This window comes from Strix aluco, chromosome 16, assembly GCF_031877795.1.
Source record: "Strix aluco isolate bStrAlu1 chromosome 16, bStrAlu1.hap1, whole genome shotgun sequence".
In the NCBI taxonomy this organism is placed as follows: Eukaryota; Metazoa; Chordata; class Aves; order Strigiformes; family Strigidae; genus Strix; species Strix aluco.
In genome coordinates, this window is record NC_133946.1 from 10,436,712 (window position 1) to 10,464,542 (window position 27,831).

The following is a 27,831-nucleotide window of genomic DNA, read 5'->3' on the forward strand; positions in this document are numbered from 1 at the left end:
TTCCGCGCGCTTACTGCAAACCCAGCGTGACTCAGCACCTCCCCCGGCGGCGCGCGCCGCGCCCCGCCCACCCCCTTCCCACAGCGCCGGGCTGGCGGTGGCCTCCACCGCGGCCGCCGGTCAAGGCTGCCTGAGGGGCCCTGTAACCCCCCGCCTCCCACCCCAAAACTGACAAAACTCCCCCGCCCAGGCTTAGCCGACCCCAGTCCCAGCCTAAATGTGGAGGTCGGGGGCGTCTCTCTGCCATTGCGGGGGGCTCCCAACCCCACAGAGAGGGAGCAGGCCTGGGGCGGAGGCGCAGAGACCAAAGCACTGTGGGCACCAAGATGTGTTTGTTCAACGAAAAACAGCGTAGAGCTTTAAAACCTGAAACATTCGAGCTTAATTAAGCCAGGGTTAGGAAGGAAGGAATTCATGCTGTGGTGGATGGGGTTTCTTCCCCTTTCCCTTACTCTGAAAGTGGGAATGGGGACTGGAAACCAGTATAAAAGCTCAGCTGCGTGTCAGTGACAGCTGCCGGCTCTGATTTGCCAGAGTCTCTCTCAGCGCTGAGGCCTGGTGAGTTTTCAGACTTCAGTGACCTGGCCCTCCTTTGGATACTGCCTCAAAAACGCTCCTCAGAAACAATTAAATAAAGGTGAAAATCCTTGGTTACCCTCATGAGCCAACCACAAGTGGACAAACAGCTGAACAGTACCATCACTCAGCAAAGTTGCTCCCAGTTATCAACAGGCACCTGCAGCGATGGCTCTTGGTTTGCCAAGGACCTGGGGAAGGAAACACACTGGATGTTAGCACCAGTCACAACTAAAGGCACCTACACAAGAAAACTGGTGAGAAACTAACATTTCTTGCCCTCAGATATTCAATTTGCTTCATGGTGAGATTTAGGATAGGAGCCTAGAGTCAGTTCAAACATAATGCCAAATAATAAAGAACTAATTGAGAAATCAAAGGTCAAATAGGAAAAAACAAGCCTTCTGATAATGAGATGATGATTTCAGCCGCTTTTAGTACTACCATACTCATTCAGTTTGTGTCGTCATTTATTTTCAGTAAACACTGGATTTGTTTACTTTCTGGTTTCTGAAATTTTAATCAGATGATAAATGCAACCTTGAGGGCTGAAAACATCCTACTTAAACTGAGATCATCCTGTAACACTGGGCTCCCAAAAACTTGGCTTTTACTAAGCCAATGTTAATGTTGAAATTCATCAGAAATATTACAAGTTACTGAGCCTGTAAACTCAGATTAAATCAATTTTCCTCTAACCAGTTCTTTCTACAGAATTTTATTTGGTCTTTGAACTTTCCCGGTAAGGTGTGATTTCCCACGCATGACCACACAGCTCTTTCTGTGCATAAAGGGCAGCGCAAGGCTTATGTCAGCACAACGGCACTTTCTGAGGTGCCCTGAATGCCTGAAGGAAACAGGCAGTCTACAGCTTCCTTTGTTTTACTGTTTTCTGTTGCTTCTGTCGGTTAACTATCAGAAGTAATTAAGATCCATAAGTTAACGTGGGTCATACCTATCGCTTCAGCAGGCTGCCAGGTACATTTGAAATCTCATGTTCTCCTCCCACACAAATGCTTATGTAAAAAAAAAAAAAAAAAAAAAAGTTGTACCTGCTGGGCAGACTTGCATTAACGTTTTATACTGTAGGATTTTCACCAGCTTGCAGGTACCTCAAACAAACGTGGCTGAAGAGGCTTACCAAAAGTTAGGAGTTGTCTTCCTGAAGCACAGACTCATGTATAACTTGACAGTCTATATTGGCAGTTCATCGCAGAGTATGTTTCAGTATTCCAAAAGAGTAACCTTGAACCTACAAAACACTAAGCCATTTATGTTTGCTGTTTGTGTTCTCTTTTCACCTAATCTTTTTGCCTCTGACTGAGAAAGGCACACTTGGAACTATGTGAAGAAAGTTGTTGCTGTTTATTTTTTCCAATCCTCATTACATTGTTCCATGAAAAGGCTGTGCAACCGCACAGTCTGCAAGCAACTGAGCACAAAGTCCATTAATAACAGCAATATTTCCTCTATAGTTTGAACAGTCTGTGCCACTCATGATTAAATGTCAGTAAGATTAGGAAAGTCCTATTATTCTGCTTTCTAGATCAAGTGCAAGTTGCACAATACACTTTGATACTTTGATGACAGCAGTTACGTGGCCAGTATAGGACACACTGGATCATACAGCCATGGGCCATGATATCCTGGTGACCAACATGAAGAGTGTCCCCCACTCTGGTCTTCCAAGAATTTAGGTTCAGCTACACCCAGGCCTTTTCTGTTGATTGTGAACTGGCTCTCTCAAACTACTGTCACATCGTGTTTTAATTTCGACTTTATTTCATACCATTTTCCTATGGCTTGGGTTAAGCCTTCTTTTATCTTGTGCCTTTCTTCCTGAAGAATGCATTTACAAGCATTCTTGGGAAGAAGCCTGCTAAAAGCACTACCATACTCAGGCCAGACTTCCCATCAAATGACATTCACATTCAGTAATTGCAAGCTCATTTTTTTACATCTGACAATGCTTCAGACACTTCTTTCTATCATATTATTTTCAGCAGTTATTAGTTAATTGCACACCTGACAATTATTCATGAAACTATTGGAATTAGAGGGGGGATCCTCACCTTTCTCATTCAAATCCAAGAGATTAAAGATGTTGGTGTATGCAGGAAAAAGAGCCTGGTAATGCAAATTACTTTTTTTCAGTACACTCTTACACACCAGCACCACAGCTGCCCAGGGACTGATCCACCCTCTCAGCAGAGCGCATGTGCAGCATTACTTTGAATTTCTGTCAGCTCTCAGCTGCTTCGTTGGCCTGAAGAAGAGGCATGCTTCATGCTGCCCACAGGCAAAAGTCAATGTATTGTCTGCCTACACAAGCTTCAAATTGTTGAAGACAATCTCTGTTTTCCCTTGGACAAGATCCCATCAGAAACAATGGAGCAAGCTCTCTTGTTTACAGCTTAGATATTATACACAGAGCACAGACCCGAATATCAGCCAATTCAGGGACAGTAGTGCTTAGTTTGCTCATATGACAGCTGGAGAGGACAATTTAAGTGTGAAAAAATAATCAGAGCTTCTTCGGTGAAGGTTTCCAGATATATACAGAAGATGATTAAGTCAGAGAACTGGTGGACAGTGGTCAAGATATACCTAGGTGCAGAAAAATCCACCTCAGAGTATCGGCAGAGTGGCACACGTCGTGTGCGTGTGCACACGCGCGTGCGTCTCTCTCTCTGTCTGGGCCAAGGGTAAATAGCTGCTAGTTTGGGAGCCCGGAGAAGGGTTTTAAGAGGGCAAGACACATGGTTACAGCAAATTTGTGCAGACAGGGCCGTGCATGGCACCATGCAGCAAGAGCATTTGATGTTGGCAACAACTTTGCATAAAGGCCTAGGGCAGTGGCTCTCAATCCTGGGGGGCCATGATGTGGTCACAGGGGGTCTGCAAAGGCTTAAAGCAGGGATGGGGAACGTCCAGCCTGGAAACAGTTGGTCTGGCCCACGGCAAGCACTGTGCCTCCTTTTCCCACAGCCCCCTCCCCTCAATGCTCCTCTCATAATCAAGCCCTTCCCCATGCCTGCTCTAGTATATTCAGTGCTAGTATGGTTGGTGGGACCCACTTTAACTAGGCAGTTTTTCTCTTAAAGACATTTTCTTAACCCAACGGCCCTTATTAGGGCCACAATGGGGCTGAAGTCTGTTCCTCCAAGTGGTGGCCCTGGACCCGTAAACAAAAATATATGGTGACTGAATACAGACAAACAAGGGGGGAGGTAACAAGAATTGTAAAAAGTTTTCATCAAATCTTAATGTAAAAATTGGCATCAAATTTGGAATTAGCGTGTTAAAATACCATAAAATGGGCCATCTGAGCAAGAGTGTTGATGCTGTTATTTTAAATTCATATGGAATCATTGCAATAAAGATATTATATTATGAGTGTGTGCATTAACAGATTAACTTATTTCCCTTCTCTCCAAATTTGAAGACCCTTCATGAGAAAATTGAAATACATATTTGATGCAGTCTACTGCTTTAAATCTTGAATTAAGTCTTGGTGGTCCACAGCCACAAAAGGTATTTAAAGGGGGTCCGTGGTGGAGGAAACCGGTTGAGAACCCCTGGCCTAGGGTATGGTATTAAAAATAGGGAAAGTTTCCATGACTCTTAGACCCATTTTAATATCATTCATACTTCCCCTGTGCCCTTCTTGTGCATGATCATTCCAAATGATGGGAGTGATCTTAGTGCAGATTGAAAACATGACTTTTAGACAGATACTGGACAATATCTGCATCAAGTAAATTCTGAGCTTGTAAAAACAGAAGCCAGATTTTTGCTGATACAGTTCCTGAACACAAACTTAGCATGTGATTTAGGCATCCAGCTAGACCTTCAACCAGAGGCTTCACTGGTGTGAGCAGAGAGCTCACTGTAGTTGGACAAGCCAGAATGTTCAGGAATGCACAAAGTTTCATTTATCATCTGCAGAAATGGTTCCCCTCTAGCTTTAAAATGCTTGCTTTTTGCCATGCTAGTTTAACGGCTAGAATAATAACAGATCTGAGTTAAAAAGCAACAACTGTTCCAAATCCAGTGAACAAGACAGAGCTGAATATGCCTCGAATATGTCATCAACAAAAATACAGTAACCTTTTTTCAAAGCTCAAAGTCCTGTAAATAAGATAAACTGTGCATCCAGTCAAATATTTGTTATGGAGCACTTCCATTCCACCCACAAACTTCAGTGTATATTCAGCTCACAGACTTTATGTAAACACAAAAGCAACCCTAAACTTGGCTCCAAGGTTGATCACATGTCTGGAAATTTGACACTAATCTCAACTGTAAGTTTGGAAAGCCGTTTACTAAAAACATCTGGGATCCACTTGTTCTGTAAGATATCCTAAAAATGGCATCGCCAGTAACTGCAAACTCCTCCTCTAGTTCCTCGGGCAAAACACTGTGCACATTTTTCAGTCATTTCTTTTAGGAGCCCAAATTTCTACATGTGGAAAACTCAGGTTTTAGGCAACAGGTTTTCACTGAGTACTTACGACACAGAATACAAATAACTGGGTTACGCAGAACTGCTAGTTCCTGGAAACACAGTCCTAAACCAGAAAGACAAAGGATATTTGAAGTTATTCTGGGAAATTCACTTAGGAGATGATTGAACACAAAGCTGTTCTGCTATAGGAAAGAAATCCCAAAGACAAAATAATCTGTAACAGTCTGTACTACAGGATTTTGTAGACAAGTAATGTAAGACCCATTTTAGACAGATACAGATTTTCTAAGTTGTGTTACAGTTTTTTTCTCTCTCGGAACATTTTTGCACAGTCAGTCTAAGCGAAATGCTGCAGATCACAATTCTCGAATTTGTTCAGAATACCCTTTTAATTTATTTTTCCTTATTTGACATGCCTCTAAAAATGTGCTCAGAGGCAAGTGAGGCAGAACAGTGTTAATTATACAGTAATTCTGACTGCCTGGCAGGGCCAGAAGCAGAATTTGGTGAATTTACTAGCTTTACACCTAATTTCAAGACCGACTCCACTATCTGTGCCTGAAAAGCTGTAGCTCTGATCTCAGTGACAGTCTGTGCACTAAGTGGACATACTGTAGCTTTCACAAGACAGATTTGCCAAGTTGCAAAAGCCACAATTAGTTTAATGTTGACATTCCACCACAGGCCACAATCCACAGCATTTGCTATTCTGTCATCATCCTCTTGTAGTGTGATTTACCTTTTTACCCTCTCAGATTTACAAAGTCTTAAAAACAAGGAGGTGGGAGGGTAATTATCATTACCATTCCCTGTTTTTGTTGTACTTTTTTCCTCAAATACTGAAAAGCTGGGGAGAAAAAGTGCTTGCAAACAGAACCACCCAGCTAAAGTCAACAACCATAGGGAAATTTCTCAATACACCAGAAATCACCTCCTTCTTATCGTGAATTCCCCTGCAAAACACTGGTAAGCATTCAAGCCTTCATGAATGATCAGGCAGCTTTCACTGTGAGCAGGATACACAGGTGAAATGCCATTTTTTAAAGATAAGGTTTCATTTAGGAATCTATCAAAGCGACAAACTTTAAACAGACCTCTATTGCCTCTATCCCTCAGGCTGCCAGCGGAGGCCATCATTTAACTTTGTGAGGATGCACAAGAGTGTGTTTTGGACACACACGCTGGAGCTGGCACGCTCACAGCACTACACCCGGCCCCATGGGCAACACAGGGAGCCCACACGCTCCCAGCACGGTGCCGTAGCACAGTAGGGTTATCAAGCTGCGATTAGTGGTGGCATTGCAGCGGGTCAGCGAGAGACAGAGGCTGGTGGGGGAAGCAAGGCAGCAGTACAGATCTGAAGTGGAGCCCTGAAGCTCTTTCAAAGCTTCCCTATCTCATGACTGTGCCCATAAACCAGGCTATCCATCTGCCAATGCATACTCATATTTCTAATTATTGCTCAACCCCCAGATGCCATTTTGACAGTTTGTGTAGCATCAAGTTTGAACAGACATTATACAGCATTAAGCCTTCCAGAGTAGGTGGTGTTTGCTTTTATATTTAGCCACCCAAAAAGGTGCAGGCGGACAAATGCTTTCAAGCATGATGAGAAGAAACAAGCTTTTACAGGGAACTGGCAGTTAAACATCATCTTAAAGAACATGCACCAGCCCGATAAACCACCAGCTCCACCACAAAAACAAGCGACAGCCCATGTCACGATCTCTCTGAGGCAGGACATGCTGATGGCGGGGGGGGGCACCTCCAAACTGCTGCTGTTGAGCAGGTCTCTCCAGGAACTCATTTATTTCATGGTTTCTTTAGAGGAAGTGAAGAGATTAGATCATTTTAGTGGCTTAGAAGAAATGGAGGGATTTTCTCTGTAGAGGTGAGGCCATAGGTTGGTGAGGGCAAGTAGAAAGCAGAGAGAGTTTTCTGAGAGTCTGTGGGAAAAGCTGGTTCCTGCTATGATGTAAAGGGACATGAAAACACCCATGTGGTTTATGCAGCTGTGATGCAGGCACAACTCCGTGGGCTCCGCACATGCACACCCACTTGCACACCTCTTCTGCTGGGTGCAATTTCCTCCTAAGCCACGTCCAGCCCCTCGCCAGCAGCATAAAAATATTTAAAAGCAGTTCAAGGGGCTCAAGTTGGATCTGCTGCTACGTGTGCCCCCTGCAAAGCAGCCAGTGTTAAAGTGCAGAGTATTTGCTCCTGCAAAGTGATCTCTGGATGAGCTGGACACAGTTCCTTCCACAAGGCGTCAGTGGCTGGTGGGGAAGTGATCCACTGCTGCTTTCCCTGTGCCGTAACGCTTCTGCCCCACATACTGAACAAACTGGGAGAGCCAAGACCTTAGAACCTGGTTTTCCCTTTCCAAATTTCTTCTATCACAGCATTTGTGGGGGAAAGAAAAAAAAAAAGCTGTGAAACTGGACAGAGAGAAATAAGGGCAAGACCCGACCTTGATACTAATACATAGGATCAGATATGAGGACCGTGTGTAAGTTGTTGTCTTCAACTCAGCAGATGTTGGACCATGCCCACAGATAGCAACATTTCAGCAACCACTAAAACAGTTACAGAACAGGCCACCTGCTTCATGCAGTCAGCTAGATAACACGGAAGGGCAGCTACAGTACGACGCACTGCTACAGAAAGGAGTATACAAACTCCTCAGCAATCACCCCTGCCTATTTCAGACTGTAGCAGATGCTCTGCTGAACAGACTAAGGAGAATCATTAAACCCAGGCAGACCACTAGCCTCTTAAACCTTGGCCATCAGCTGATGTTGCCCTGTGGTTTGGGTCAGCATGCTGGAAAGATACTCCCACTAAAAGGTGTCATTATCAGTCTCATCCACGAGGCTCTCACACTTTTCTAGGATAGCAGCCAGCTTCATTTCAGGTTTAAGACAACCAGAGGAATGCTCTGCCTGGCCTAAGGAATCAGTCCCTCCCCTCAGTTGCTCTACGTTATGAGTAGACTTGCTCAGTCATGCATGGCCACGCTGCCCAAAACCTGTCTAAATAGGCAGTGATGACCAAGACTGAAACCAGTTAAATCAGGAACCTTCTAGTCAGACAAGAAAAAAAAAAAAAAGATTTCCGCTCCAGACTTATTTAGCACAGCCTGGACTCCTTGCCTTTTGTTTTATGCTCTTGGTTGCTTCTGAAAGCCACCGTGAAGGGACACAACCCACAGGACAGCAGCAGGCTGGGAGTAAAGCTACACCATGCATCTGGAACATTCACACAACTTGAGGCTGTCAAAAAGGGGAGACTGCATTCCTTACACACACACACAAACATACACACACCTTAGCTGCCTCTTTTCCCTGTCTTCAGCCACCCTGTCTACCCCCATACTAGCTTCAGTGTTCATCAGGGTCTCTACAGGCCAGTTCAGCTCATGAATAGCCAAAAACTGAAGAAGAAAAATCAACCATTTTTGGCCAGTTTCTAGGGTTGGCTTGGCCAATGGAGGGATCTAACAAGCTCCAGAGTCAGGTGCAGGGTGGGAGGGCAGCAGGTTGCTCGATCAGCTCAAGCATTCAGGTTATGCCTTCATGCTGAGATGGACGAGGAGTGCTGGCCAAGCTCCACAGCAATGAGAAGCAGAAGTTGGGGGGGAGACAGAAATTAATTGCTTCATATGCCACAGTCAAATCCTTGAGAGCTAGTATACACCCCTTCTGAAAGTGGAGGGCGCTTCCTCACACCTGCTGTGGCCAAGACACTTGTTCCCAAAACTGCATGGGCTATAAATCCTGTCCCTAATTTGGTCTATGTAGCTTCCTGTTTAGACAAGCCCTCTGAATTTCTGCTGCCTGTCGTGATCCCACCAGAACACCTCCGCAAAAGAAACTAAAGTTTCCAGTGTGTGTGTGCAAGCCAAGAGAGGAAAAAAAGCAACAACAAAATGGGAGGCAACCACAGCCTTGCTCACAGGGATCTGTCGGTGCAGGTCTGCGATACACTCCGATGGCAGCGGAGCACAGCACGCACTGTGGTACCCGGGTTAGAACCTTCAGTGTTGCAGGGGACATGGAGATGAGACACACCGAGGAGACAGCTCACAGAGAGCCGTTCCTCAAGTGGGGACTCATGCTGAAACTGCAAAGACTGTACACCTAGAATCTGGCCAAGATGCCAGGACACTAAGAAGCAGTGAAGATGTTTAATCAGGCCCAAAAGGGAAGCGGCTGTAGTGGGTTCTCTTACAAAGCCCTTCTCCAGTCAGGAGGTGCAGATTGAGCAACAGGCTGACATCAGCCAAAATAACAGGATGGTGAAGGGAGTGGCTCAGATGCTAAACCATGCGGATGGTACTTAGGTCACCATGTAAAACATAATTTCTGATTGGGAAGAAAAATAAGCCAGAATTGCAGCATTGTTACTTAATCCAGGAAACTTTGTCAGTAAAGTTCAGCTGTATGAACTGGCTCAGCATGACCACGCAAAAAAGCTACCAGCCTTTTACTGGAATTCATAAGCGACTGCATCCCTGGCCACAGCGAGGCTTAACTAGCAGTGGAGGCTGCCTCATATAGGCAATTCGGATTTCTTTCCCTGCCCTTACAGCCTCAGAGCTGCCCTGGAGAAGATGCTGTGTCAAGTCCAGGTTCTCACCCAGCGAGGAGTACGCACCCCAGGCCTGGCTCACTCATTATCCTGAGCGCCTCACTTGCAGAAGCAAGGGGCGAACAGATTTGCTATCAAACCTCGTGATTATTTAACCCCCACCCTTATCACACACCTCTCTGATCAGTCAGTTCAGATCCGCAGACAAGGAAAAGGCTGTCTCACTGCCCTGTTAAAAAAAAATTTCGGATTTAAGATACCCCATGAGCCAGAATATACTTTGCCAGCAGTTATGACTGGTCTAAACAGTAGACAAGTGGTATTTGCTGATCCTGCTGTTGAGCCATAGAGTAGCATTAGGGCAGCACACGAGTCCCTACAAAACATCTCCACCATTCCTCTAGCTTCTTTATTTGCCTAGAAGCTCACTTGTTAAGAAAAGCCTGTGTTTACTCTCTGCATTCTTCATCTTTTCATATACTTTGGAATCACTAGGGTCTACCTCCTTCCTCATAAATGTGAACATTTCAAGTTGAACAGGGTGGACCATGTTTGTCAGCCTAGTAAAGGAAAGAACATCCACTTCCAATGTTTTCTACTGAAAACCCTTCTCCTTTGCATCGTCAGCTTAGACCTGCTTGGAAGGCCCTGTGTCATCACAAACCTCCTCAGGTGGGAAGCGTTCAACACCTTCTTGCTCTACTCCAGAGGCCAGAAAAGCAGCTCGCTCCAGAAGTGGCTCAGTACAGGAGTACTTCCTGAACTATTTCAACCTAATCTGGCCCACAGTCACATCACAGTAACACAACCACACAGAGGCCTACGATAACAAAGTGGAAAAGCTAGGAACATGGCTGGAAATTGAAGAGACTGGAAAGGAGGAGGGAAAGGGACTGAGAATCTGCCTGTTTCTACAGCCACATCCAGCATAAGAAACACCAGTGCATGGAGAGACTGAGAAATGGGAAGAGAAAGTGACACCGTCATTACATTAGATCAACTGGAAACTTTCTCTTCTTGTACTACACCCTCCAGAAGTCCCTTCTTCCAGAAACAATTGGTAGGAGACAGTTCTATTCCTTTCCCCATATCACCCCCAACCATAATCTGACAGACCTCTTTTTGTTTCAGTTTCTGCTTTCCTCTTAGATGGGAGTATCAGGATTGAGCAACAGCACCTACAAAAGCAACCAAACCCTAAGGGCTAGGAGTCAGACAGAATCTCTTCTTGACCAGCACATGGCCTTTATTCATTTTCCTTCTTGAGAACGAGATAGGATTTCATTTTCAGGCACCGTGTTTTGTCTGATGTCTGCAGTAACCCAACTAAGAAAGGCACTATTCATTGTCCAGGAGAAAATTTTATTTTCACCTTCAAAAACTAGTGGATTGTCCTTGTGTTATACCACAAGTCAGAGGATGTGCGAAAGGTTACAGCACTTAGCTTTAATTTCAGAGTTCAGTTGTCCTGCGAAGAATGCTGCCCTTCACAACACTTTCTAGGAAGACTGCAGAAACTTTGTAAACACTCCTGTCTTACAGCACCAGGATAACAGTCAAAAACTAACACACTAATAAGTTGGTCACAACTCCCAACACGCCGCCTACTCCCATTTCAACTCCTTCCCCCCAGAACACAGAGGTTGAATAAAATTTGAGGAAGTACAACAGAAAGCTGCCCTCTGCCAGTGGTGCCTTCCAGTATCATTACCATTTGCATAGCTAACACACCTGCCTAATCCTGTCATTGTAAAGCAAGAAAGCTCATTTTCCTATAAGTACTTTCCACTCTGTTGGTCTTCATATACATTAGCTCTGCTTCCTCAAGCTGTACAACTGTGTCATAACTCATCTGAGTCTTCTTTCCCTTAGCAGAACCAATCTGAGTGACACTTCCACCTCATCTGTCTGCCTAAGGTTGCCTGTAATATCAGTGCATCTCTCTGCTCTCAGACATACGCCAGCCTGTGACCCAGAGCTCCTCCAGCTCACCATGACCTCAGCTTGCCATTCCAGCAAGCAAGTCACCGAGCAAACACTCAGCTGTTAGGACCAGGTGGCCACATCAGTAGTCATACGAGCTTCAGGCCTCTGGTGTCAGTGTCTGTGCAGCTCCGGGGAGGAAGGAAACAACGGTAAACAAGAGTGGCAGGCACTGAACTGCCCTTCCCCTCCTGCCAGCCCTGCTGCTCACCCACTCACCCCCGTGAGCAGCAGAGACGTGTGAATCAGAAGCCAGCACTCACCCCACAGGCACCCCCCACCCAACAGGGCCGGGGGTGAGAGGGGCCAGGCCGGCCATTCGAGGCAAGGGAACCACCACGGCACCTGGCCCCATCACCAGCCCAGCCACCAGGTCCGGCACGGCACGGCATGGCCTCCCTCCAGGACACAGCAGGGTAGCTCGGACCAGGCCTGGATCCCGGGACGGAGCTTCATCGCCGTGGAGGCGGCGGCCGCGGTGAGGCCTGGCCAGGCCGGTGGAGGCAGTGAGGGTCCTGCGCCCAACCACCCCGCAAGGGGGCGCTGCCGGCGGAGGAGCACCCAACTGAGCCAATCAGGGGGCCAGGCGGGGGCGCATGCGCCTCTGCCCCGGAGCATGCTGGGAGATGTAGTCTCGTTAACGGGGCCGAGAGGGCCCTCTGCAGGGCAGCCCGCGTATAATTCTCTCCTTAGGGACACTTGGAGACCTGCGGGTATTTTCCGGCATCCGCCAGTATTGCCGCAGGCTGGGCGGGGGTGCCGGGCTGCCCTCGGATCTCGGCGGGAGGCCCGGGCCCCGCAGGGCCTGCCCGCTGTTGCCGTGGAGATCAGGCCGTAGTGTCTCGTGGTGGTGACGTCACCACAGCGACGCCCAGCACGGCATGCTGGGAAATGTAGGCCGTAGCGGCGGCGGCTGTGGCGGGGGGGAGCCCCTCCGAGGGGAATGAGGTTTGCGGCTGTGCTGGTGTCCGACAAACCTCTGCCTGAGGGGAGGAAAGAGAGGCCGGGAGGACCCCAGGCAGCCGCCAGCTGTGCTGGTGGTGTTGGTCCTTTTGACTGTGTGAGCTACTAACAACTCCAACTCAACAGTCTAGTTCTGCCTCTAATTGTACTCCGGCTTCTGGAGAGCCTACAAACCATCTCGCAGCTCTGCCCACAGCTTTGTCTTCTCAGCGGCCTGAGCCACGGTTACACAGTTGAACCATCTTAGATATGGACCTTGGACTCTTGACATGGAGCTGAAAGCTGGACAAAAGATGAAAGGAGGAGGGTTACAGAGAGACATTTACAATCTATAGGAGGAAGGTAAAGAGGAGCACACTTAGCCTATCTTCTTAATGGAAACTGCACCAAATACAGTATGTTGCAACTTAACAGAGGTTATTAAATTGCATCTTCAGTTTTAGAAGTAAACAGCTGTTGCTGACATTTGTACCTAACAGGCACACACACATAATTTTCTTCCTCTAGTTCACTAACCTGAGAAATTACCATTTTCACTGTTTACAAAAGAAAGGGAGGAGCAACTGACATCATCTACCTGGACTTGTGCAAAACAGTTGACACTGTCCTGTGTGACATCCTTGTCTCTAAATTGGAGAGACATGGATTTTATGGATGGACCACTCGGTGGATAAGGAGGACATGGACCTGCTCAAGTGGGTCCAGAGGGGGCCACGAAGATATCATGGGGCTGGAGCACCTCCCCTGTGAGGACAGGCTGAGAGAGTTGGGGGGGTTCAGCTGGAGAAGAGAAGGCTCTGGGGAGACCTTAGAGCGGCGTCCCAGGACTTAAAGGGGCTACAGGAAAGGGGGGAGGGACTCTTGATCAGGGGTGTAGGGGTAGGACAAGGGGTAATGGTTTTAAACTGAAAGAGGGCAGATTTGGATTAGATGTAAGGAAGAAATTCTCCCCTGTGAGGGTGGCAAGGCCCTGGCACAGGTTGCCCAGAGAAGCTGTGGCTGCCCCCTCCCTGGAATGGTTTGGACGGGGCTTTGAGCAACCTGGGCTAGTGGAAGGTGTCCCCCATGGCAGGGGGTTGGAACTAGATGATCTTTAAAGTCCCTTCCAACCCAAACCATTCTGTGATTCTATGATATGCTTAGGCTGGAAACCCATAAACGAGCAAAAAAGTGCTGAAATGAGAATGGACACTTTGGCAAAATAGAGTCCCAACCTGTGATCTGGAGTAATGGATACAAGGACACTGTGACCTTGAAGCAATCGCTTTTTGAAAAAACATCAAATGCACCTTGAAGTAATTGCGATAATTTAGAAAATGGAATTCTGGCAGTCATTAGAACTTTTGGTAACAAGATTATATCAAATTAAAAGGTGCTGGTTCTCATTAGCTAAAGTCCCTATATCATACAGAAATAATACACCCAGATGAAGATTTAGAGCAGTTTAACTTGTTACTTTACTACTTATATTAAGAAGTAGTTATTTTCTCTTTCATGGAGAGTTGTGATATTGACCATGAATAAAATAAGAATATCAAGCAACTATCTAGGTGGACAGATACAATAAAAAAATCTTTCAATTCAACTGCTCTTCACTAGCAGATATTTGACTTGTTTGACAAATGTGCAGCTGATGCATTTTTCTGTGGGGAAACTTGTGTAACTTTCAACATTTTCTTCTCCAACTAAAAAGCTTTATTTGCATTGCTTGTCTTTTCCTTCCTTATATCTAGTTCATGTGTGCAATGGAGGGCATATATATGTTCATAGGCTTAAGGTCTTAGTTTCATTTAATCTGAACCTGAGACATTCCTCTCAGTAGTGTCCAATAACATCTAAATGGGATGAAGACAACTTTATATGGCATGCAATTTGTGTTGGTCACACCACCAGACCTCAGAGGCTCCAGAGGTCAGAAGAACCCTAAAACCACATGAAAATTCATCTTAACTAGTGTTAGGCATCTGAAAGTTATTAATATAAGTTAGTTGGGTTCTTCTAGCTATCATTGGCAAGGAATAGTCACTTCCAAAGGACAACTCATCTCATTGTAAAATAAGTTTCTAAGGAAAATGGCGTGTATTGCTTTCTGCAGGTCTCTCTCCCCCTTCCTACACTGACTATAAAATAAGCCCAGACAGCTAGGTTAGGCTTGCATAGCTCAATTTTATGCCTCTGAAATGATACAAAATGGATCCTACCCTTCCCATCCCCATACCCTGTCCCCCTGCACTTAGGCAGAACACAGCTTGAAGCTCTGGGGTATGAGTTCACAGATGACGCCCCTGAGGCAAGACCCTAGATATTGACCAAAATAGTCACAGCGGAGGGAAGCAGAACACCACGGCAGAACTGATTTTTATTTCTCCCATTTCAACAAAATGTCTGTGAAGAGATGGGAAAGCTCCACAGAGCATCCAGTAGCCAGTGATGGATGTATTTGGACCTTCTGAAATGCTGGGCAAGGGCTAAACCGTGACACGTGGCAGGGATGCAATGGATGTTCTGGTCTGGGGGGGAATGATGTGGGTGGGAAAGCCCCTCCAGAGGAATATGGGAAAATTAGCACGTTTGGATTGTTACTCATCTCTGCTATTTCCTTTGATATTCGTACTATGGGGTTCATCACTCAACTTAATTAAAAGTTACTTGACTAAGCCTAACTTCTAGACTACTCCTGTGTAGAGAAATAATCACTCAAATCCTAAAGTATCCAGAGCTCAAATAGCTCTATATAGGCTGAATTCAGGAGAGGACTGTGTATCTCTCTTCTGATCCAATCGTGCTTTCAGAGACCAGTCATGTGTCTAGTATTAATCAACTATCTCAGATGATTACAGACTGTAAATCAGAAAAAATAAGTCTTAATGGTCCAATAAGGAAGGCTGACAGTGATGTAAACTATCTTTAGATTGAATAAGGAGAATGTGGACTGGAATTCATCTTGCACATGTTGGTATTGTTTCATGAGGGCCAGCAAAAACTTGAAATAATGATTACCCTCCCTTCAAGTCAGGTCCCTCTAGTTCTCATATAAAGGCTGATCATTGCATGAGACCAACAATCCTCCGCAGCCTGTTGCTCCATATGACCCCATGACTTAGAGGATCTGTGGCCAGAGAGAAAAATGTTGTCTATGTAAAAAGAACACAAAAAGAAAGCTCCAGCTTCTTGTCAAAATAAGCATTAACATTACCTACAGAAGAATATGAATCCTCTGCTTATGTTCTGGAGGTTTTTTTCCACTGTTGTTTTTTTTTTTCCTAATGAGGTCTGTATTCATAAATCAAAGACCTCAGCAGACTGCAATCATTGCATCACTCAGTGGGATCCCTCCGGGACACTTACAGCACTTAAGGGAAGTTGATTGTGAAAATTGCTTGTGAAGACCTCACCATTCCCCTGCTGACTGTGTGTTCCACCTCATCTGCAGCCGATGCCAGACAGAGGGGCAGAATGTGCCAACAGCTTGATCCGTAGTCAGAGCTTCTCTAAATGCCATTGTGTCCAGCTTTCTAGTAACATTTGCTCCTGAAGAAAAGAAAGCAACCTTTTTAACGTTAGTTTCCAAGGTAGGAAAAAAATCCATAGCCTGAAATATTATAAAATATTTGTGTCACTGTTTTATTCTCTATCCTTACTCTGTACTTTAAATTTTGCACACAGAATGCACATAATTGCAGTCTATGCTCATATACACAACAGAAAAATATTAATGAATTTTGATATAAGGAATGCTAAAAGCAATGTCTAAAAAAAAAAATGTGGTCATAGAGAGAAAAATTGTTTTGACCTGATCTGGATTCTTTTTCTTATTTTGGAAAATAGGAGAACAATGTGAATGTCCATGTGGCTTCTTTTCCTAACATGTGGAGTCTTTTGGACTCTTGCTCCTGGAAGTTTGTACTTGGAGTGAAAAATGACATTCAGGTCAGTACTTCACAAGAGAGATCTCTGCCCTCAGCTGGGGCAGATCTGTGATAGCTGCAATTCAGCCATTCTCTGTGGTTACAGCAGATGCAGGGTTGGTTTAAGACTTAAACATGTCTAAGTCTTAATCTCAAACCACCAAAATCCTCAGAACTTCTAATATTGGCTTGATGAGTGGTGAAACGTGGGGTTACAGCAAAAGAAGAATCATTTAACATTAAGCATCAACTTGTAATACAGACTGTAGTGTTGGTCACTACAAATAGCATAGCTGGCTTGTCTAGAATTTCCTACAGCACAGAGAATGATTAGCAATCAAGCTGTTGGGCTCTGCAAGTTGCTGCTAATCAGTTGAACTACTGTAACTGTCTGAAAGTGCACTCAATTACTCTCAATACAATGCAAATAGCAGCAGCTTAAAAGGTATTTCAGTCATTCAGTAGTTTCAGTAAGAAGCTCCACCTTGCAAGCTCAGACGTTCATTTAATGCACTTGGAATTAACAGCTCATTTTCTACAGAACTCCAAAGAGAAACGTCAAAACAGGACCCCAGTCTGAAAACAAGAGAGGCAGTTTCTTGAAGTCGACGTTTTAAGAGAAGTGAAAAGGTAATTATGAGGTTACAGTGTTCTTTCCTTTGTTTCACCCACAGACATGCTGTTAAATAACATGCCTATAAAGTATGATGCTCTGATTTGTCTGACTAAATATTATCCCCTACAGAGATAGGCTTCTACAGCTTATCTAATCACTGTGTGCTCTTTATAAGCAGTGATGAGGAACCAGTACCTCTAAGAGGCAATTCATTTCACCCTAAAGTAAGTAAAAATTTTAAATAGCTTACATGAATTTTGCCTTAAAGTGCCTACTTCTTTTCTGTGATGGTAAGTGAAGCCTCAGATGGCTACCTCAGATGTAGTTATCTACCTAAGCAGTAGATAAAGTTGGGCGAGATGGATTCTGTCTTCAGTGTCAGCTCCTATGTTTCCTTCAATTTATATGCAACTCCTTTCTTAACCTTGGACAAAACAAGTCTGATTTTGTCAGGACACACAGACTTTCCTCCTGACATTAGCACAAACAGGTTCAGGGACGCAGGGCAGGGCCCATGACTACTCTGCCCCTGTCTTCTCCTTTGATTGGTTATGTTTGGAATTAGCAAATAAACTTTAACAAAATAATCATCTGCTTCTTAACGAGCTGCTTTTCTACATGGATGATTTTAATTTTTTTTTTTTTTTTTTAATTTGGGGGTATCTTCCTGTGAGGACTTCTCCTCAGAACTGCACTGGCCAACTTAAATGTTATCCTTAGAAGCTGAGAGCAATTTATTACTCCACCATTTAAGAACAACAGAGCAGATAACCAGAATCGTCCTGTTGTTCCTCCACCATAGACACTGATAAGCATTTGAGAAAATTTAACAATAGAACTAAGCCAGAAATATGAAAAAAGATCAGAATGAATAACAAGTTTCTCCTCTTTCCTGGAACAATCTCGGTAATGGAACAAAAGTAATCCTTCTTTGAGACTGTCATTACAGAAGTGTTAAATGGATAACAGCAAGCTTCTCAAGAGAACTGAGTTAAGCATCCAGTTCTTGCATACTAACAGACAACTAGGTTTCCATTAAAATAAAGCAGCATCCAATTTTCTTCTATTACATGCCTGCCTGACATTCACAATGTCATTATGACTTATTCTTCTAACCAGAGTTGTAACTTACTTATGTTCTTTGATTTCTCTCCTTCTTAAAGATTCAGGTTCATTAAGGGAATGTTCAGAAGAAACAAGACAACCGTTGATGAGTTCATTCTCTTGGGAATCACAGACATTTGGGAGCTGCAGGTCATTCTCTTTGTGCTGTTCCTTCTGATCTGCGTCACCTCGTTGGTGGGGAATCTTGGCATGATTGCATTAATCAGGCTTGACTCCCGACTCCACACCCCCATGTACTTCTTCCTCTGCCACCTCTCTCTGGTAGACCTAGGTAATTCCTCAGCAGTTGCTCCCAAAATGCTAGTGAGCTTCTTTGAAGAAAGGAAAGCCATCTCTCTGCCAGGGTGTGCAGCCCAGATGTACTTTTGTGGAGTCTGCATAATCACTGAGTGTTACCTGCTGGCTGCAATGGCCTACGACCGGTACGTGGCCATCTGTAACCCTCTGTTCTACATGGCCACCATGTCTCAAAAGTTTTGCGTCCAACTGGCCGTGGCATCCTATGTAGTAGCTACTGTGAATGAAACAGTGCTTGTCAGCTCCGTGTTCAGTTTACACTTCTGTGGCCCTAATGTCATCAATCACTTCTTCTGTGACATTCCTCCACTCCTGAAACTTTCCTGCTCCAGTACTACTCTCAATGAACATGTGCTTTTTACCATTGCTACTTTTATTACACTCAGCACTTTAGTATTCATTGTTGTCTCTTATGGTTATATCCTTACCACTGTCCTGAGGATCTGCTCCTCGGAAGGCAGGCACAAAGCTTTCTCCACCTGTGCTTCACATTTGACATCAGTATCAGTTTTTTATGGGACTATGATCTTCACATATCTCCGCCCCAGTTCTAGCTACACCCTGGACCAGGACAAAGTGGTGTCTGTTGTCTACACCCTGCTGATCCCCATGCTGAACCCCCTGATCTACAGCCTGAGGAACACAGAGGTGAAGGATAGTCTCAAGAGACTCCTAGAAAAAGTACTTGTTTCCTTTAGAAATCAAACAGGTAAAGAGGTGTCATAAACTAAGCAAAATAAACTTGGACATTCTTGAATTTCAGTCTCCATTTGGCTGCTGACCATTTAAACTGAAAGCAAAAAGAAGATAATAATCATGAGGACCCAAGTGCTTGTGCATGTCATTGCTACAAGATACAGTGAGCCACTGCCTTCTTTCTCCTCTGTCAGGGTGTAGCTATACTGTCTGATTTTACCCTTAAACCCACCAATTATACTCAAAGCCTCACGTGCACTCCTTTCCCACATGCCACACCCTACTTTGAAGACTTGCTGTTCTTTGTGTCACTCCATAAGGAGCTGTGTTTTCCCTCACATTATTTAGTTCTTCTGGCAGATCTTCAAGAGGGAGTGATGGGGCAAAGAGGAGATCCAGGTCCTTATGGATGTTTGCTAAAAATAAATCTGGGCTAACGTGTTTGAAACCAGGAGCATTTCCAATTGGCAGTATGGTCTGGGTTTGCAGAAGCCAGGTTTAACATTACTAATGAGCAGTGCTGTTTTAAGATCAAATAAATGAATGCTACATATGTGCATTCCTCAGCAGACACAGCTCGATGCAATCAATTCTATGTGACATCTTTATAGGACCCTTTGCTGATACAGCAAACCCATCTATTTTAAAAAGACAAACAAGAAAAAGTCCCAGCTGGGGATTTAAATAGAAAGTGTCATCTAAGATGATGGATCACCACTCACAAACACTTATTCATTAGCAGAACCAGTGCTAGACCACACCACATCAACAGAACCCCTTATAAGGATCAGAGAAAAGGAGAGCTTTTGCCTCAGGAAGAGCTTCCCCACAAGTATTTTATGTGCCACACTTAGGAAAAATTACTTTGGGAGATACAAATTTCACCCCTTTGATAGTGAAGTGCTCAGAGCCAAGTAAATATGAATTGCTGTTAGATACACAAAATTAGGGACATGATTCTTAGCCATGCAGAAACAGAGTGGTTCAGACACACCTGTGACACAGCATTCATCACAGGAAAGATATTTTGGAGGATGACTAGTTCCTAGCTTGACATCAAATTCACTGAATGGACCATGAAAAACTACTGGATATGACATGAGAAACCACTGGACATAACAAATAACAGTGAGGAAGTGTCAAATTAACAGCACCGTGACAGATAGACAGATTTCACCAGTGGTCAGGAGGGCACCAGAGGTGCTAGAGGTGGACAGACCTCAGAGATGGTTGAAGGGCAAGCATTGGGCACCCTTTGGGCAGCCAACCCTCACAAGGCCAGCAGTACCTAGGAACCATACCAGAAACACCACGGGTCTAGTTTACCTGGGTATCAGGAATAGCAAAATCAGGTGTGAATGTAGCAAAACCGGAAGGAACGTGGGGAAGTGATCAGGGTGGGTCTTTTATCTGGGAGGAGACATTGGTGGAGAAACTGAGGTATCATGGCTGGTAAGGGAAGAGCAAGAGGGGGACAATGAGAGAAGGGAGGTGTTAAAAGGAGCTGGTGGTCTCTAAGCAGGCTGCTGGTCAGTTTGGCTTGACCACTGCAGCTGGTCCCATCCTCTTATTAAATTGTATTCACAATGATGAACTATGTATTTATGACTAATTCTGCCAACAACTGGGTTTTAAAGCTTAGAAATTCTTTTGGGGAAGAGATGCAGCTACATGCCAGGTATAAGCAATGCAATTATTTCACCATAGTCAGCTGGGACATCAAACATAATAAAAATCTATCCATGTGGCCACACAGACAGCAGGAAATACACACACCTAGTAGAATGAGAGCTCCTGGTCACTGCCACTGTGTGTGGTAGGTTGGGAACAGAAAGGAAACAGCTTTAAGAAGAGATGGAACAGAACATCAGAGCATAGCCCTAAAAACAAGAAGTTTTGTGAATAGAAAGGAAAGGGATTTAATATTGAAGATAATCAGGGGTATTTCATACCTGGGTTAGACAGACTGAGCCGTGTTTTATTTCAGAGTCCAAGGAAGTTTAGAAGCAGAGGCACGTTCCTGTAACACATCCACGTGGCTACTGTCAGGGAACTGCAAGGGCCAGCTGGTCCCCAAGGGATGGGGGGGTGCAAGGAGCCAAGGGGGATGCTGGCGCAGGCAGTGCCTCGCTCCTGGGGCATAGACCTGCAGGGGCTGAACACAGTGGGCAGAGCCAAGGGCTGGCAACGGGCTTCATTAACAGCCCCAGCAAGCAGTGAGTTAGATACAGGGTCTACCCACAGCATACCATCAGGATTGATGGGAGATAGGCCAGGAACAGGGTTGGAGACAAAGCTTCACTCTTGATCCAGCATCCATCCATGAGGCAGAGACACAGCACAGTCAAGGAAGGGCTGATAGCCCTAGACTGAGCTTAAAATGGGGCTCCTGGGTCATGGGCAGGGAGGGGCATGTGTGTGGAGTGGTCCAGATGAGACTCGTCAGGGCCATTAAGTCCTATTAGTGCCCTCAAGGCCCTAGCAGCTTCTAAAGTGGAGTCAGGAAGTAGTAGCAAGAAGGTTCAGTTTTGGTCATGAATTAGCAGAATAATACCAGTGAGAGGGTGAATCTCTGTAAGAGGAGTGATTCTTTAAGAGAAGTTGAGGAACTCATTAAGACCCCACTGATAAGGGCTGTCCTATGCCATTTAACCCCTCCCTTTGCTGTCCAAATTGAAAGAACTAAACATAAACCTCACTTTCTGAATCAGCTGAAATACCTGCTTTACATGATAGTAAGTTTTCAAGGAATCACACCTTCCCAGGTAGAGGAAATATAGTTTCTAATATATGAAAATACAAAGTGCTTAAAGGGTGGCTACAAAGAGGACAGAGGCCATATGGAGAAGACAGGGGGCAACAAGTTGCACTGGGAGAGATTTCATCTTGACATAAGAAAGAAACGTTTACAGAAGAACAATCATTCACTGGAACAACCTCACCAGGGATGTGGTAGAGTCCCCGTCACTGGAGGATTTCAAGGTGCAACTGGACAGGGTGCTAGATAATCTCATCTAGGTTCCCTTTCCCACAAAATGTTGGACCGGATGATCTTTCAAGGTCCCTTCCAACCTGGGCTGTTCTATGATGATTCTATGAATTGCCACCAAAGTAATAAACACTATTCCACGTGTGTGTGCATATGTATGTGCGTGCAGTCCAAGGTGAATGATAGTTCTGTGTTAGTCTTTAATCTTCTTGTTCTCAGTGTTTATGTTGGCTCTGTCGATTGCACTGTGTCTAAACAGCTCATCTCACATATTGTGTGTGCATAAGTATTTAAGAGAGTAAAAAAGACTTTCAGTGGAAAACAGCCCATTTAGAGGAAACATGAAACAAACCTAGTAACTGAGTCCAGATTTTTGCAGTTCAGATGGCTGAAGTTAAAAAAACCAACTATCTGCTGAATCCTGTGCAGTTCCCTCAGAATGTCTTCTGAATTCTTGAGCTATCTGTCCTGGGTCCAGGCAGACGGGAAAGAGACGGCTACCTGGTGCTTGGGGAAGCTATCTAGACTGTCCATTCCACCAGTGCCTTCCCACCCCACTGGCTCTTGGCAAGTCATTTGACCAAATATAGGTATTTATCCTCCTCTTCCCAAACGGATATCAGTCACTCTCTAGAAATTCTGATTCCTCTGAGCTGAATGTGGAGGAAGCGTTGTTTCCCTTGTGCTCTGAAAACAGCTATTTTCCCTGTTAACTATACAGAAAGTCAGTAGCTTAGACCTAGACAACTAACTTTTGGACATCTGAGGAGGATTTCACCTTATGAGATGTATCAGATTCTGCATCTCCTGATGTCTTCAGAATGAAATTGGAGTATTGATGTGTTTCACCCTCACAGAAGTAATTTGACTCAAAATAGGAACAACTGGATAAAATTCCACGTATAAACAATCCTTTAAAAACTCCACAGATCTATTAAAATATTTTGTCTCTTAATATTTGAAGTGTAACGTACAGTTCAACAAGACTTGAACAGAGAACAGGCAATTTTAACAACTTTTACAACTACAATTGTTTATGATTAAATACTTAAAAGTATACTTGGGCTTGTGCTTACAAGAAGTAATTGCAATGTTACCTCTGGGACCACTTCCCTTTGGCATTTAAAATTAGTTACGGTGTCTCAAAAGTGAAATTTTAAAATGTGATTTCAATTCTTCCACTACTTTGCTATCACTTTGAATGAGTTAAATCTTTGTGAAGGACCAAGCCACTCCACATTTATTTCTTACCTACAAATATCTAACATTTCTTGAGACTGGGGAGGGTGTCTGCAATTTTCTTTTGTGTATTCTGCTATCAGTATTCCTGTTATTGGATGAGTTTCAACCTTCTTGCAGATTCAACATTTTCAGGTACAGAAAGAACATTCTTTAATTTTACAAATCTTGAACAGAGATGTGTCAGGATTATTTCAAGGTATTTTGGTCTATATGAGAATGTCCAGGGTATGTTTGTCCCTGCTGATAGATATGCCATGATAAGATAATGGTTTCTCTAAGAAACCTCTTTCAACCTTGAGCAAAGTACTTATCTTATTTTTGTCTACTTTTTTCTCACCTATAAAACCTAAATGACTCTCATCCTTCAAATTGCTTTGAAATTAGAAGATGTAAAGTTCAGAGCTTGTGCTATCTACTAACGTCAATAATATGAGGAGAGGATTTTCAGAAGTGTGTAAGTGATCTAGAAGCACAGCTCTCAAGTCCATGGAATTTCTCATGAGCCACTTGGTCTCAGATACTCCAAAGTATTTAGAAAACTAAATCCTATAGAAATTCCCCCTCTAGTTATTTATGCTATTGCTGAATTTCCCTTCTCACTCCCAGAGGCTTACAGTTTTCAGATCCTGAAGAATGTTTTTTAATGTGGTATGATACTCATCAAAAACATTGCCACAACTGGTTTATTGAAGGCAAAATTTAATTGATCTTTGCCTACGCAGTGTAGTTATGTAAATTATAAATGCCTGAACAGAATCAGAAGTTGAATGTAGCTGTTCATGTTGGCACAGGCTTTAAAACGGTTGTGCATATATGTGCTTAATGAGAGAAAGATGTCTTTCAAGTTCTGCATCCATCTTAAGAAAGATGCTGAATTTCATGTTATTCAGGTTCTTATAGTTGACATCATAACGGATAGAGTCCACTTAGTCTAGAGAATTCATGTCTTGAATAACAATTGGATTAATCTCATTAAACATCAGGGATCAAACCCATCTCACTGAAATTTAGGTGTTTAGATATATGAGCCAACTGCCACATTTGCACAGGTGCCACTGAAAAGCTACTTGATACAGTTCACACCAATCCTCTGCAGCTCTTTTATCACATGTGCTTGTCCCATACAGATGTCTTGGATACTGTAGTGTACGGTAAGAAGCACCGATGCTTCGGCACCTTAATCCTTCCTTTCAAGTCAGGAGGGATGCACCTGCCTTGGCTGACTAGAAGGTAGGTGCTGAGCAGGCTGGGCTCCCTGGGCTGCAGTGCTGTTGTACAGACTGCTGTGGTAGCTCTGCCATCTCACCTACCTGAGACAGCAATCTTGGGCTGAGGCAAACCGCCTCCTTGAATTGAGCTTTTTAAGATTGTTTCTCAACCTCCCTTCCAGAACAGTTTCTGTTTTGGAAAGGTGCTTCATTTTGCAATGCTCTCCCTTGACAACATAATTACTAATTCAGGCTGTGAGAGTCTGCTTGGTCTTAAAAACACAGGATAGGATTCAGTTTCAGGTTAAGGCATCAGATTTAGGCACCTACATATAAACATTTATATGTAAGTTATACATCTAAATTTCTGTCATGAGTAAGGAATAAATCAGATGTCAATGTTAAGTCCAGAAGTCTACTCAGGTTCTCAGAAACAGCTGAGAAGTTGAGATAGATAAAGTTATCACCTACTAGCTGGTCATCTGAATTGCCCTTTAGAGTCCATTGACTGTATCAACTAGGCATCCAAATAATTTCTTCAGCCACAGCAGTCTGGTACCACTTGAGACATCCTGGTGTGACCTGTCATTTGTCCAATTTTCATTCCAGAGGAGCACAACCCCTCCAACATCCCTGCATCAAATGTGACAGCTGCCTTCAGAAGTCTCAGATACCCTACAGCATATCAAGTGACATTTATTAGTGTCTTTGCACAGCGTTATTAATGTAGGCATTCTGCTACTCTCTTTTTACTGCATGAAGACTCAGGATCCAGCAACTGTCACCATATACTACCTGCAAACTTTCTTGTCATGGTAAAGCCTTAAAACATCTTAGACAATACTGCGTAAAGACAGAACATGAAGAGTAGGAGCTATAGCGATGAAAATGCCACAAGGTCCTGGATATACATTAAGGTGGTTGGACATATTTAATTTGTTAGATGTGATCTGTGTGCTGAATTTTGCTTTATTGCAGGAAAAGGATAGAGGCCTATGAATATTTGTCCAAAAGGGTAGATCTGTGTCATAATGAGAGTGTCTGAAGGACTCCAGACATATATTTCATGTTTCTTCCTATGTTAAGAAAGGATATCGATAACTGGGATTTTAATACATAATCTTTTGATCTAACAGTGAATTTTGATTTTCTAAAGAGAATAGTAACTCTGTTGGGCATTAAAATATGTATAAATTAGGCATTCTTCTGTTAAATCTGTGTGATTAGCCTGCAACCAACATGAACAGGGGTTCAGCTAAATGTACCATGAGAAAACTTTCTCAACATTTTCTCATTTCTCTGGTCACCGTAATAGATAATATAAAATGGATGGTATGTTGTGTCTGGTACATTATTTTCCACAGCAGATTCTCTCCCCTTCAGAGAGAAATATAAGCTCTTGTTACACTTATTTTGCAACAGGTTTGAGTTGACTTTGTTACTGTTTCATATCTTGACAGTTAAACCACTGGAATAATAATGGCCAAGGAAAACCAAAGTGTAGTGACAGAGTTCGTCTTTCAAGGCCTTTCCTCCCAGCCAAGGACACAGACTGTTCTTATCATAGTGTTCCTGGTTTTTTATCTGTTCACAATTGTTGGGAACATAATGATCATTACAGTGATCAGAGCTGATAGCCAGTTGCAGTCACCCATGTACTTTTTCCTTGCCAACCTGTCCTTCTTAGACATCTGCTACATCTCCAGCAACATTTCCCAGATGCTGGTGAACCTCTTGACCAAGAAGAGGACCATCTCCTTCTCTGGATGTGCTGCTCAGATGTATTTCTCTCTGGCTTTTGGCATGACAGAGTGTGTCCTGCTTGGGGTCATGGCCTATGATCGATACATGGCAATATGTCACCCCTTGCGCTACACCGCTGTCATGAACAGGAAGGTTTGCATTCACATGGTCGTGGCTTCCTGGACCAGCAGCCTGCTGCTCTCCATGGTCATCAACAGCCTCACCTTGTGGCTGCCCTTCCGCGGGCCTGACATCTTGAACCATTACTTCTGCGAAGTACTAGCAGTGCTGGCCTTGGCCTGCGCTGACACTGCTCTTGTGGTGTTGGTCATCTTCATCTTCAGCATCCTCATAGTCTTCATCCCCTTTCTTCTGATCGTCACCTCCTACATCCACATCCTTTCTGCCATCTTGAAGATTCAATCTGCACATGTGCAATCCAAGGCCTTCTCCACCTGTGGATCTCACTTGATGGTGGTAACCATATTCTACGGGACAGCTCTCTGCATATACATGAATCCTAAGTCAACGCCTCCACAGGACAGGGACAAAGTGGTTGCAGTGTTTTACACCATCGTAGTCCCAATGCTGAACCCCCTCATCTACAGCCTCAGGAACAAGGACATGAAGTGTGCCCTTAGAAGGGCAATGAATAGACCCAAATCCCTGTTTATTTAAAGGCTGTATTCAAAGGTGCTATTGCATTTAGTTCTGTGAGTTGAAACAATACTCAAACGTGATTATCTCTCCACCTGCAATTGTCCTAGACCTATTTTTACAAAGACTGAGATGAAATTATAGATGTGCTAAATTCAACAGCACCTAAACAAAAAGACCTTGCATACAAATAACTTTCTAAATAAAGTTTGGGATTTGGCCTAAAACCCAGAGGCTAATTAAAGACATTGTGACTTCAGCCTGCCTCACTCTGGCAATTCATTTAAAATAGAAGTGGACAAACTCCTTGCTTGGGTTTTTGGGCAGATTGCTGTCCCCTGGGGGAAGGTCACATGCCAGATGTCTACCCCTACTGCTATATGCCACCTTTGAGGGTGGCCAGAGGGAAGGTTTGGGTCTGACAGCTAGCCCAGGTCCTTGCTGGAGTAGGATGTGTTGCCACTTTGGTGAACAACTCATTTTTCACAGCCCAGCAGAGACTGACAGGTATGAAGACAGATATTCCTGCTGCTCCGCACCATCCCAGAGGAAGACCCTCCAGGAGCATTAGTTAGCCTTGAATTATGTCAGCTGAGCTATCCCAGAATTGAGTTTGGACCTGGTGGGCTATGTATTGGAGAAGTCTGCACCTTCTGCAGTCTCTTGGGACAGTGTAAGTGAGCCCTTGGATAGATGAAGCCTTTAGCGGGTAAATACAAAGATAAATGCAAAGATATTCAGTGCAGAGTAAGCCAGAAAAGGGGTAGTGT

General features: G+C 44.1%; 2 protein-coding genes and 1 long non-coding RNA gene across 6 annotated transcripts; 2 read left to right on the forward strand and 1 right to left on the reverse strand.

The window, feature by feature from the left end:
- Positions 1 to 327: 327 nt before the first annotated feature.
- LOC141930581 (uncharacterized) lies at positions 328 to 12,142 on the reverse strand. Of its 4 annotated transcripts, XR_012625362.1 has the most exons (5): positions 11,594 to 12,142; positions 9,810 to 9,863; positions 1,718 to 5,147; positions 1,532 to 1,592; positions 328 to 767 (listed from the first exon to the last, which is right to left on the reverse strand). It is a non-coding gene; the product is annotated as an uncharacterized LOC141930581 (long non-coding RNA). The 4 variants fall into 4 exon arrangements; XR_012625364.1 differs by lacking the exon at positions 9,810 to 9,863 and having other exon boundaries at positions 847 to 1,592; positions 11,881 to 12,142; XR_012625363.1 differs by lacking the exon at positions 1,532 to 1,592.
- A 6,144-nt stretch (positions 12,143 to 18,286) lies between these two features.
- Positions 18,287 to 19,252, forward strand: LOC141931008 (olfactory receptor 5AR1-like). The gene has a single exon (XM_074842616.1). The coding sequence runs from the start codon at positions 18,287 to 18,289 to the stop codon at positions 19,250 to 19,252; it is 966 nt and encodes a 321-aa protein (XP_074698717.1).
- Positions 19,253 to 26,140: 6,888 nt separating this feature from the next.
- LOC141931009 (olfactory receptor 2D2-like) lies at positions 26,141 to 27,082 on the forward strand. Its single transcript, XM_074842617.1, has one exon. The coding sequence runs from the start codon at positions 26,141 to 26,143 to the stop codon at positions 27,080 to 27,082; it is 942 nt and encodes a 313-aa protein (XP_074698718.1).
- The last annotated feature ends 749 nt before the right edge of the window (positions 27,083 to 27,831 follow it).